Here is a 13571-nt window from a genome sequence, read left to right as displayed (position 1 = left end):
TTTCTTACACAGAAAATATGTAATGTTTTCTATACCTTACTTTTTTCACTTAATATATCCTATGAAGACCACTCCTTATTAGGAGATAGTATTTGCCTTTACTTATGTTTTAGCTACAAAGCATTCCATTTTTTGTGGACATAAGTTTAACCAATGAGTCCCTTCTAAATGAACATTTGGGTTGTTTCCAATCTTTTACTTCAAATAAGGCCAAAGTGAACAACTTTGATTGTAGGCCATTGTGTATTTCTGTAACTATCTTTTAGGGACAGATTCCTACAAGTGGCAATTCTGCCTATGCAATTTTGCTAGCTATTGTCAAATTGCTCTCATAGAAGGTGTACCATTTTTATTCCTGTTAGCATTCAGATCCTTTTAATAAATGTATTTTTTTAAATGTCTATTTATGTATTTTGAGAGACACAGAGAGGGAGAATCCCAAGCAGGCTCCAGGCTGTCAGCGCAGAACCCAGTGCAGGGCTGTAACTCATGAACCATGAGATCATGACCTGAGCCGAAATCAAGAGTTGGACAATTAACCAACTAAGCCACCCAGGCACCCCAATAAATGTATTTGCTGTTTAATCCAGCCAAAGTTGGCTTCTGTTTCTTACAAATATTAATTGTTTAATACACTGGTCTATCTCCTGATAGGACAAGTTTTGAGATTTTGCCTACTATATATTCATGCTGAGTTTCCCTAATTGTTCTTTGTAAAGCCATCATATGGTTTTATAATGAGGTATTTATATCCATTTTTCTCTACTGTGTCATTTCACTCTGAGTATCATGTATAAAAAGAAATAATGTGCCAAGGCTTCATAAAACCAGGATATTTTCCCAGTCTGTTAATTTTTCCAAAGAAAAAAGTTTAATCTTCTAAAAACTTCACTATACAGAATGAGATCTATTTTTTCACAACATTAAGATTTATTCATCAGTCTCAAAAGCCACATCCACCATAAACATAACTCCCCATAATTAATCATTTATAAGTGGAATCAGATTAATTCTGTTAACACAAATTGAAATAAAATGTAAGATTCCAATATCTATTTTTAAGTAAGTAGATCTTGGGTTTATCTCATTTAATCAAATGAATACAGTGGCTCCTGGATTGAGGATTATAATATGCAAAGTGATTTTGACCTGTGTTTTTTCAAACTGTGGGACATGATCCATTTAGCAAATTGTAAAACTAATTTGGAGGGTTCTAAGCAGCATCAAATTCAAACAATCATGTAAGTAAACCAAATAGGAAACAAAGGACATCTCATAGAGTAAGAGTAAGCACTGTTTAACATACACAAGCACAAACACAGATGTACTGGGTTACTATATATTGTGTGCATGTTGTGGAGATTGCCAAAAGAGGTTTGAGAAACATGAATTTAGATTCAAACTTTTGACCATTTCAATAATAATCAGAGGAAGCCTGAAAAAAAAAATTTGTAAAAGTCCAGTTTTAAGACTGACTTCTAAGCAATGAAGAACCAACTTCTGTATCTTTCCAAATTTCCTGTACCTTTGAAATCAGGTAGTGCCCGATCATCTACTAGCAGCATGGGTCGAACCTGTTTCTGCTCTACTAAATTTCTGGCTGCAGTCAGAGAGGTGAATATTTCATCTTCAGAGATATCAAATTCCAATCTTTTCAACCTTTCCAATAGGTCTTGCTTGCTCTCTTTGGTTGTATTGGTCACAAACCTAACCATTACAGAAGTACCACGTAACCTGGGAAAATAAAATTCAGATGTCAATAGGCAGCTTTTACATTCTAGCCCCAAACCACCCAGCTTGGTAGCACTTGCCAAAGGTCATAAAATGAATGGTAAGTCACCAAGTAAATGTTTTTATGGCTAATAAGTTTTTCTGTAATCTACCCATATATTTTTTTTGAGAGAGAACATGATCCATGAGTGGGGCAGGGGCAGTGGTGGGGGGAGGAGGAAGAGGAAAGGAGGCGGGGGGGGAGAGAGAGAGAGAGAGAGAGAGAGAGAGAGAGAAAGAAACTTAAGCAGGCTCTATGCTCAGCACAGAGCCTGATCAGGGGCTCAATCACACAATGTTTGGAATCATGACCTGAGCCAAAATCAAGAGTTGGACACCCAACCGACTGAGCCCCGCAGGCGCCCCCCTCGCCAGAGTCTTACAAATCATCCACACCCCATGAACCACTTTACCTCCAAAGGCTGCAAAGTCAAATTGTAAAAGCTATGTTTACCTTTTTGAGGGCCTTCAATAACTAAGTTTTACCACAGGGTTTTAGTAAATAAGTGAAAAAAACACAAAGCTCCGTAACCACCATACTCTCAGATTATGAGAGATGAAGTTACCGTAGGGATTATCTACCAGTGCAAATTGCTCTCAAAGACAGGACAACAGAGGCCAGCAGGAGCTCAGTGACTACTCAGCTTTGCACAGCTAAGCGGCAACAGAGCTGAGACAAGACGGAACTCCGATCCATGTTCTGTATGGTACAGCTTCTGACCCACACTAAGAGAATAGCGAACACCTCAGGATGGTTTTTCCTTCTTCCTAGTCAGAGACTGGCTAGGCCTCCATGTGTTACTAAGTTAATAAACAGAAACTATCTAGAATGCTCAAAGACACATTCCAATTTTACAGACTGAAATGTGTTTTCTCCGTGAACTATCTACACACAGGATTGTTTTGATTCCATGATCTGCTTTGGGAACCTAAACTGGCAATCAGGTACCAGAGAGAGAATTCATGATAGTCTAGCTTTCTTTAAAAATAAAAATTATTTTCTTGGTCCTACAGTGTTTTGTTTTATTTTTAAAGTTTATTTATTTATTTTGAGAAAGAGAGAGAAAGTGAGAATCCCAAGCAGGCTCTGTACCATTAGCATGGAGCTCGACATGGAACTTGAACTCATAAACTGAGATCATGACCTGAGCTGAAACCAAGAATCAGACCCTTAACTGACAGAGCCACCCAGGTGCCACAGTTCTACAATATTTTAATCTAAAATCTAAAAATATTTTTAACTTAGTCATAATTTAAAATTTTATATTAATACCCTGTTGTTTTTATTTCGTGCCTATCTTGAATAGACATAAAATGTAATAACACTAACCACTATTTTAAAAAATGTTTTTAATCTATATTTTTGAGAGACACAGAGCACAAGCGGGGAAAGGGCAGAGAGAAAGGGAGACACAGAATCTGAAGCAGCCTCAAACCCACGAACCATGAGATCATGACCTGAGCTGAAGTCGGACACTCAACCAACGGAGCCACCCAGGCACCCCAGCACTAACCACAATTTAAAAGAAGCATATAAATTAGAAAAAATATTTTTAAGTATTCACCCAAAGAATATTAAATAAATTTGCATGATTAAATGGTTCACCGTAATCATGATTCTCTGTATAATATCTGTGTGATAGCTTTTCTGAAAAACATATTAAATTTTATCTCTCAAAAGAAACTGATTACTTCAACATAACTATTATCAACATAATTAAAAATGAACACGTACAAAAGTACTGAAATTACCACATCACTTTTAATGAGGATTTTTAAAAAACTTTTTACCAGTCCTTCAACTTTCCTTAGTCTGTTTGTTTCCAAAGAAACCAAAACTAGGGACACCTAGGTGGCTCAGTCGAGTGTCTGACTCTCGATTTTGGCTCAGGTCATGATCCCAGGGTCATGGGATTAAACATGAAAACTGCGTGGGATTCTCTTTCTCCCCCTACCTCTCTCCCCAGCTCGTCTGCTCGCTCCCTCTCAAATTAAAAGAGAGAGAGAGAGAGAAAGAAAGAAACAAACAAACAAACAAACCAAACCTAGCAATAACAGTATAGTGATTTCTTTGGGATGGAAACACCCAGTGCAAGTAAGAGGCCAATTTGTAGACTCTTGTTTCCCCAGATCAGTAGTTTACTGATCTACTTAGACATGTCACTCATTGTTCACCAGAAATAAAAAGATTTTCCTTTCAATCCAGAGTAGAAAGCTCATCATTATAGCAGTAAAAGCTCTTGGCTTTGAACATGTTGTCCACGTATAATGAACATCATGATTTTAACTAAACTGATAGATTCCAACTGCAGCCTAGCAAATATACAGGCTCTTCGTGTCTGGTGATTCCCCAGATGGAAAAGAAGCTCCTTGAGAGTACAAAGTCTATGTCAATCTTTTGCTCTAATACCTGGCACTGTGACACTAGTCACTAGATTTTCTGAGTAATAGCACATTCTGGAATATTTTAAGGTTGGAAAATGATAAGCACCACATGCTAAGTACTGCTGATTTTTGAAAACTTCCCTAAATTATTTTAAAATGAAGGTACTTAGCATCATTAGTTCTGTCATTTGGATGAGTATTTTTTTCAGAACTCATAAGCAAACATTCACATTCAGTTCACTCTAACAAGCTTTTACCATATCCTCAATTTGTATCTAGACTTGTATTAAATATTATGGTTGATACATAAGAAATAGAAGATAGTCTCTAGCCTTCAAAAGCATTAAATTAGTTGATGAAAATAAATATAAAACTTCAATTCTCTTAATTAAATGTTACTTGAGCAGTTGCACACTCAATGCTAGGTCCTGGGTAAAGGGGGAGTAGGCAGAACTATGCCTCTGTGTATGTGTGTGGATTTCATTTTGTGATTCCAGGATTCATTTGTGATTTTTCCAATGCTACTTATTCCACACTATAGAATCCTGAGTTTTCATTCCCAAATTTACATTGCTGACTTAGATGAAGATACACACACACACAAAGAACAAAAAGACTAGATCAAAAGGCCAAACCTAATAAAGGTTTAGAACACAGTGTTTGGAGTATATTACAGTGCATACATCTTCTAGCTAAACCCAAGGCAGTTCCTGTATATATGGTAAGCTGGTAATATGCCATCTTACGGCCATCCATTTAGCTAATGATCTGCCTTGGTAAAATGGCACTTACAAACATATTTGTCAGCTGAACCTGGAGAATAGCTTGCCTTTTAAGAGCTTCCTGTGCGCCTGGCACAGCTGCATCTTCAATGTGAAGTGTGCCACTGAGATCCACCAAAACAGCTTTTAAAGCACGGCGTGCTGCCATCTTTCATTCCCTAGGAGAGAGCAAATGAAATTAAAAATACAGTTTAGGAAACAATGGACAATTAAAAACTGGTAAGTCTTCAAAAATATCATTCATATCCAGAAAGATACTGCTTAGTGTGAAGCTGCTTCTCTTCTGAAAGAAAATGTGTTTTTAAAAATCAAAAATTCAAAATTTGATCCAGAGACTTTTAAAATGGTTAGGTGTTTGTTTGTTTAAATCTTTAATTAAAACCATAGGAAGGGGAATGCTAAAAGAGAAGTTACTATTTATTTTCAGATTTCTTACATTAGCTTTTTGGTGGAATAATTTATTTATTTTTAAATATGAGCAAATGTACTCTGAGGATGGGTGGATGGAAGCCCTAAATCATTGGCAAAATCTTTTTCATCTTGTGTTATATAAAATGAAAATATTCTAATCTCCCATCTCCACCATTATATTCTGCTATGGCAAATGTGGTCAAGGAGCCACCAGTATTTGCAGATCACTGAAGAGGAAACTGCAAGGGTTTTTTTGATAATTTTAGTCAGGAGATGTTTTCCTTACCTTAACCACATCCAACTATCCTTCTGGGTATTTTCCCCTTTAAAATTTGTTTATTATGAACTACATCATTTATTCAGAGGGGTATAAAATAGATGAATGCTTTCAAAATAACAGGGTGGAGGGGCACCTGGGTGGCTCATTTAGTTGAGCATCTGACTCTTGGTTTTGGCTCAGGTCATGATCTCACAATTCTTGGGTTCGAGTCCCACATCAGGCTGTGCACTGGTGGCAAGGAGCCTGCTTCGGATTCTCTCCTTCTCTTTCTCTACCCCATTACCACTCACATTCTCTCTCAAAATAAATTTAAAAACTTTAAGAAATAAGAAAGGGACTGGGTGTTATATGTAAACCAACTTGACAATAAACTATAAAAAAAATAAAATAAAATAAAACTGAGCTACCTCAAAAAAAAAAAAGGGGAAGCTAAAGAAAAGAGGATTGGACTTCATTTTTAGTTTTTTCAAGCATATTCATTTTCCTTCCATTTTTTGTTTTTATAATAAAATATTTTACACATACAATCAAGTATCAAAGATATCACCCTAAAAATTCCCCTGTTGCACTCCTTTGTAGTCAACTGTTCTCCCCTCCAATAACGCCTGGCAACCACTGATGTTTTCTCTGGTTCTATCTTTTTCATAATGTCATATGAATACAATCATATACCATGCAGCCCTTTGGGTGGGCTTCTTTTACTTAACAAAATGCATTTCGGATCCATCCATGTCTTTGCCAGAATCAATATAGTTCATTCCTCGTTACTGAATAGCGTCCCATAAATGTGAATATAGCACAGTTTATCCATTCTCCTGCTGAATTTCACCTTGGTATATCCAGTTTTCAGTGATCATGAATAAAGCAGTTATAAACGTTCATGTATAGGTTTTTGAGTTAATGTAAGTTTTCAATTCATTTAGGTAAATACCTAGGAGTGTGACTGCTGGATCCTATGGTAAGCCCAAATTTCATCTTTAAAGGATATAAAGCCAATAAAGACATTTAAAAGAACATGCTACTGGCTCTGAAACCAATTCCAAAGAGGTCCAAATATTTCTTGAGCAATGGCAGAAACTTGTAGTCTCCTACACTGCCTACTTTGAAAAGTAAATACATATTTGTGGATGAATAAACTCTGTCATGCTTCTTCTTAAAAAGTTATTCTTGGACTTGGGCTTCTAATAACAAAGCTGGCTAAGTAACCAGATTAACACTCCAAATGAAACCTAACAATACTAGATTAAAATACACACACATGACCCTTGAGCAACCTGGGAGTTAAGGATGCTGATCCCTGCACAGTCGGAAATCCAGGTATAATTTTGATACCCCCAAAACTTAACTACTAATAGCCTACTGTTGACTGGAAACCTTACTAACAACATAAACAGTTGGATTAACACATATTTTGTATGTTGTATCTATCACATGCTGTATTTTTACAACCAAGTAAACTAAAGAAAAGAAAATGTTATTAAGAAAAATCATGGGCGGGGGGGTGGCTGGGTGGGTCAGTCTGTTAAGCATCTGACTCTTGATTTCAGCTTACATCATGATCTCATGGTTTGTGAGATTGAGCCTTGTGTCAGGCTTCATGCTGAGTGTGGAGCCCGCTTAAGATTTTCTCTCTCTTCTCTTTCTGCTTCTCCCCCCCACACCCCCGCCCTGCTTGGACATGTATGTGTGTGCTCTCTCTCAAAAATACACAAAAAATGTTTAAAGAAAATCATATAGAAAATACATTTACATTATACTGCATTTATTGAAAAAAATTCCATGTAAGTGGACCAGCACAGTTCAAACCTGTGTTATTCATGAGTGTATATGTACATACACATATATACGTATATCTATATATATGTGTATGTGTGTGTGTGTGTGTGTTTATGTGTGTAAAGCTTCAAGAAGCAAGGAAAAAAATAAGGAATTCTTACGTCTGAATAAAAGCAAGAAACCAGGAGATGGGCAAAACATCGTTTTGGCCTTAAGAGCATCTGCCCACACTAGGTTACCTTGATTACCCCCTCCCTTGGCCCCTTCAGGGAATAAAAGATAAAACTCAGAACCCACCTGAAGAGATAGACCCTCTCAATCTAAAAGCAATCTTCATGTAAGGATGAGCCAGAAGTAAGCCATCACTGGCACTCCACCCTACACTGTCTCCTTGGGCTACAAGAAAATCAGCTGCCCAGAGAATGAAAGGAAGAAAGTGCCACAGGGAAAGTAGAACGATAAGCCAGTCCTAAGCCAGCCCTGGACCCAGTCTGCAGACTAATCTTACATTATCTAAGACAAGTCCTCAGAGAACCTTAAAGATTTTAATTAGAATGACCTTGACTAGCAGGGGCCTGGCTAAAACAAATGCAAAACTTCCTCACATCTTACTTTTAGCCCAAACAACAGAGAAATCCCCTAAATAAAATAAAATCAACTTCTAAGCATAATGAGCAAGTAGCCTACAGAAACAAGGACCAGAAGGAAGAACCTCCAGAAACAACAGTTTAAGAGCAGTCCCACAGGAACTCCCGTGCGAACGTAATTATCAATCACTGGATATGCCTCTGTGTTTATTTAAAGAATAAACAACAAGACTGAAAATCTGTGCAAAAAAGCACAAAGAACTACCAATGTACAGATTCAGCCCAAAGCATTCCAGCAAACTAAATAAAGAGAAGTCCGTACCTAAACCACTGTACACTGAAGCCAAGGGAAAAGACACATTACTTTCAAAGGTGCAGCAGACTAAGAGCTGACTTCACACTTGACGCAATGACAGACAAAACACATTGGAATAAGATTTTCAATGTGCTGAAAGTAACTGTCAACCTAATAATATATAAAAAAACCTCACGACCAAGTTGGGTTTATCCTACTATTGGGTTGGTTAAAATTAGAAAACTAATTCCTGTTGCTTATCACATTAATAGATGAAAAAAATAAAATAATGTCTGATCATGTCAATTCATGCAAAAAAGTTGCTAAAATACTCTAAGCAACATAAAAATGGAAGGGAACTTCTTTTAGCTGATAAAGACTAACTACAAAAAGCCAAGAGCCAACATTAGATTTGCTTACTAGTAATACATTGGAAACATTTTCTTTGAGATAGGAATACCACAAGATGCTACTACCACCACTTCCACTCAACAGTGTAAATAATACCCTAGATAGTGCAGTTAAGGCAAGAAAAACAAGGTACAAGGATTGGAAAAGAGCAAACTTATTATTCAGATATGATTGTATATACAAAAATTCAAGATTCTAAAATAGTAGGAAAGTATAGTAATTAATATTAAAAATCACTATCATTTCTATGTCACCAACAAATAATTAGAAAACTAACTTAAAAATATTACTTGCAGAAGTATCATAAAATGTTAGGTTACCAGAAAAAGTCTAATGAAAGATGTCAACATTTTTATGACAAAATTTTATTTATTTAAAAATTTTTAATAGTTTATTGTCAAGTTGGTCTACATGTAACACCCAGTACTCATCCCAACAAGCGCCCTCCTCCATACCCATCCCCCCGCTTCCCCTCTCCCCCACCCCACCTCAGCCCTCAGTTTGTTCTCAGCATTCCAGAGTCTCTCATGGTTTGCCTCCCTCCCTCTCCCCAACTATTTTTCCCCTTCTTCTCCAGCTTCATCCTCCGTTAACTTCCTCCTAATCCACCTATATGTGCAAACGTATGATATTTGTCCTTCTCTGCCTGACTTATTTCGCTCAGCATAATACCCTCTAGTTCCATTTTATGGCAAAATTTTAAAACTTCAATGAAAGACACAAAGAAGACTTAAATATACAGAGATACCATCTTCATGGATTAGAACACCCAATTGTAAAGATGTTAGGTTTCTCTATAATGATCTATAGACTCAGTGCAATTTGAATCATTATCTCAAAAGGTGTTTTACAGAACTTGATAAGCTGATTCTCAAAGCTATACATCCTGCAAATGGCCCAAGATAGCCAAGATACTTCAGTCAAGACTGAAGAAGAAAAAGAGGGTGGGACCCTGCTTTACCTAATATCTGGATTTGATTAATGTGGTCTTGTAATTAATTAAGATCTTGTGGTATTAGCACATAACAAAGACAAACTGATCCCTGGGACAGAAGAGAGAATCCAGAAAAAGACTCCCCACCCCATGTGTAGAAACCTGATACGAAAGAGGTAATTTCAGATTAGTGAAGAAAGAATGAGGTGTTAGAACAATTGAATATCTACAGGAGAGAAAATTAAATTGCACTCCCATATTATACCACACACTATTTTTTCCCAGGTAGAATAAACAACCACAGACCTGTGAAACTTTTAGATAGGAGAATATCTTCATGACTTGAGGATAGGAAAGGCTTTTTTAAGATATAAAAAGCACAGACCATAAAGGAAAAAGCAGATCAATTCAATTACTGAAAAAGAGAGTTTTTAAAAGTACTGGAAAGAGAGTAATAATATACAGAGTGAAAAACAAATTTCCAACACATGTGAGAAAGGACCGGAATCCAGAAAATATAAACTGCAAATATTAAGACAAACAACCTAACAGAAAAATGGCATAGAATCTCAATATAGCTTTTACAAAAGAGCAAATCTGAATAGCAAACAAACGAAGATGTTAAAACCTCACTTGTAATCAGGGAAATGCAAATTTTAGGCAGAATGAGATCACTGCAAACAAGAGATTGGCAAAGTTTTCAAGTCTGAAGACATGAAAAGATTTTCAACAGGAACTCCCATATACTGCTAGTGAGCAAATAAACCAGTATAAACATTTTGGAAACCAGTTTGGAATCACCATACTCTACCAGCAAACAATTCCACTCCCAGGTATTACATCCTGGAGAGATTCTCTCCTCCTGCACCATTAGACTTGAACAAAAATGTCTATAGCAGCACTGTTTGTTAGGAGCCAGAAACTGGATACAAACAATACAAACATCTATCAATAGCAGAATGGGCAAAGAAATCGTGGTATATTCATACACAGAATATAAGCGCTGGAAATGAATGAACCACAGTTACACATATCATCCTAGTTAACTCTTGGAAATTTACCACAGAGTACAAGAAGCAAGTCACAAAAGAGCATCTTCAGTATGCTTTCATACATTAGCATTCAGAAATAGGTATGCAAACAAAGGTGTAAAGATAAGCAAGGGAATGATTATCGCATCAACTGGGAGAGTGATTTCTTCAGGGGACGGAGAGGGGAGAGGAGAGGAGACGCAAACTAGGAGCGCAAAGGGAGCCTCTAGAGCCTTGACCTAGATGGTGAGTAAGTGCGTGTTTTCAATTTTATTATAGCTCTTTAAAACTTACAAGTATGTTTGACATCTCTTGTGTAGATGACATATTACACAATAAAAATTAGTCTGTTTATAATTTAATCATTCCTTATATATTTAATACAGCTATAAAATACTAAAGTAGTTCAGACAATTATTGTAAACTCAGCATAACAACCCTCATTGTCAAAGTATTTTGATTTTATTTTTATATTTTTTAATAGTTTATTTATTTTTGAGACAGAGACAGAGCAAGAGCTGGGGAGGGGCAGAGAGAGAGAGGGAGGCACAGAATCCGAAACCGGCTCCAGGCTCTGAGCTATCAGCACAGAATTCGAAGCAGGGCTCTAACCCAAGAACCGCGAGATCACCACCTAAGCTGAAGTCAGACTTAACCAACTGAGCCACCTAGGCGCCCCTAAAGTATTTTGATTTTAAATAAATCCCTGGTTCCGTCTTTTAAAAAGTATCTCTGGGGTTTAAAAAAAAAAAAAAAAAAAAAAGGGGCCCAAAAAAAAAAAAAAAAAAAAAAAANGCTCAGAGACACACAAAAAAAAAAGAGAAAAAAAAATATTAACAGTTCAGGCTAATCAACATTAACTGTAAATTTGTCTTTTTATAACAGTCTTATACATTATTCTGCTTCTGAACTTGATTGTGACAGAAAATGGAGAATTAAATCAACAACAGCACCAACTATAACCTGTCAGAGCAAACTGCCAGTCAAAAGACCTGACTGTTCCTATGCCATTTGGATGCATAATAATTAAAGGATTCTTTAATTTAAAATACACTGCAGCACAAAAGGTAAGGCTACACAAAATAAAGACAAAACATTCACTTTTTTATACACAGAGGAACCTAAAATTGCTTCTTAAAACTCACCTTTTATGGGAGACATATAATACTTAATAAAATATAAACAAGACCAGATAAACAACAAAAGAATTGTATTGTTAAAAAAAAAAAATACCTGTACAACTAGAGCCAGCAGATGGTCATAATAAATACTGACCATTTTAATCTTTGCAGAAGCATCCACATAGGCTTAGTGTTAACCACAGTATTTAAAAAGCCTATGTTTTTGCTTTCATCGGTTCCACAGAACAGGCCTTTTAAACTCTAAAATGCTCCCTCTGGAGCATTACGTATTTGACAATGATTGACTCAGGCCTAGAAGAAAAACGCTGAGGTGCCCCACTCAAACCTCAAAATATTCCTCCTCAGTTCGTCCCGGGATAGGCCTTGACCTCCTATGCCATGACCCCCTCTGAACCTTGGTCATACTTGTTACTTGAACTATGAGTTAGTGTTTGCTAAAATATAACTGTAAAATATATGTGTGGCCTCCAAAAGAATTGTAAAGGCTTCAGAAGCAGTCCCGTAGGGTTTTTTTGTTTATCTTGGGTCCATGTCCCACCATCTCCCATAGTTTGAACAGGTTATAGGGGACATACCTTGGAAAGTCATAACCAATGAATGAAAGGCACATATTCAATGCAAAGAAGAAAAGTAAATTCTCTCTCAGGCCAAAAGGAACTCTGCAAGATACTTCAGAAGGACAGCTCCCTTTGAATATTGTGGTGCATCCTAATCCTGTTACCCTCACAGCTGCTCTTTTTCCTACAATCCTTGTGAGTGAGTGAATGGCAACCCCAGTAACCTGGATGCAGCCAGATCAGTTCTGCTTCTTTGAATCTACTTGCTTTTCTTCATCGTTACTCAGACTATCTTAGTTTTGAAATCGCCTCTCATCTAGCCTCTTTCAACAACTTCCTAAATGTAGTCTCTGCTTCATATCTTCTCCTTATCTCCACCCCAAATCCATTCCCTGAAGCGAAGTAATGCAGTGAAGGTTTAAATATCAGCTCGCTAGCTGTGTGAACTTGGGCAATTTTCTTAACCTCTCAGCCTCAGTTTCTACCACTGCTTAAGTAGAAAGATTACACCCACCTGTAATGGTTGATGGGGCAATTAAAGAAAGTAATACATGTACTGTGAACAGTGTTCCTCACATAGAAAGGCTGGGTTGTGAATCTGGGGGAGGGGAGGGTACATAATGGATGTATCAAGAAGTACAAAAATCAGAGGATACATGTGAGGCAAGCTTGTAAAGCATTAGAATAACTTGAACATTTGAAAAAATATTTTATACCATATAAATATTTTACACTTTGGTATACCATTCAAATCTTGTATAAATATTTAAACCAGACTTCAATCAACAATTTTCTACTGGGAGGTTGTGGCTTCTCAGAATATGCCTCATAGCTGCCCTCCCACCCCCACCCAGGGATTACGAATTCTCTTTTCTTCCCTCTGTACTTCCAGTAGAAAAGTCTGGAACCACTGTATGCACTCAATAAGTGATACTATTAAACAGTCACTATCCACTTAATCTTCCAGTTGATCTGCCCGGCCCTCAGGACAAAGTCTGAACAATAAACACGGGTGCGCAGAGCCCTGGTTTACCTCTCCAACTTCCTTGTCTACTCCCACATCATAGTTCCCCCGCACTGAGGTCGGCCACAAGGCCTACATTTTACCTCCCTCATCGCTGGACTTTTGTCTGGAGCCACTTTTGTTCCCTGACTTCTTCCACCCGTGGTCCCCTACGTCCTTCTCCCCGGCCAACTCCTGCAGTACACA

General features: G+C 37.1%; 1 protein-coding gene across 1 annotated transcript in view; it reads right to left on the bottom strand.

Moving 5' to 3' along the window:
* The window catches only part of HDHD2 (haloacid dehalogenase like hydrolase domain containing 2), a 35574-nt gene that overhangs the window by 21237 nt on the left and 766 nt on the right, over window positions 1-13571 (bottom strand). The window contains exons 2-3 of the mRNA XM_077777594.1: window positions 4985-5095; window positions 1526-1734 (exon numbers count right to left, since the gene is read on the bottom strand). Of these exons, the coding sequence (XP_077633720.1) occupies window positions 1526-1734; window positions 4985-5085 (310 nt within the window). The 5' untranslated portion in view covers window positions 5086-5095. The remainder of the gene's footprint in view (window positions 1-1525; window positions 1735-4984; window positions 5096-13571) is intronic.

The sequence above is a fragment of the Crocuta crocuta genome, unplaced genomic scaffold (genome assembly GCF_008692635.1).
Source record: "Crocuta crocuta isolate KB4526 unplaced genomic scaffold, BGI_CrCroc_1.0 scaffold36, whole genome shotgun sequence".
NCBI classification, from domain to species: domain Eukaryota; kingdom Metazoa; phylum Chordata; class Mammalia; order Carnivora; family Hyaenidae; genus Crocuta; species Crocuta crocuta.
The sequence above is the reverse complement of the archived record's forward strand: the minus strand, read 5'-3'. Positions and strand labels throughout refer to the sequence as shown.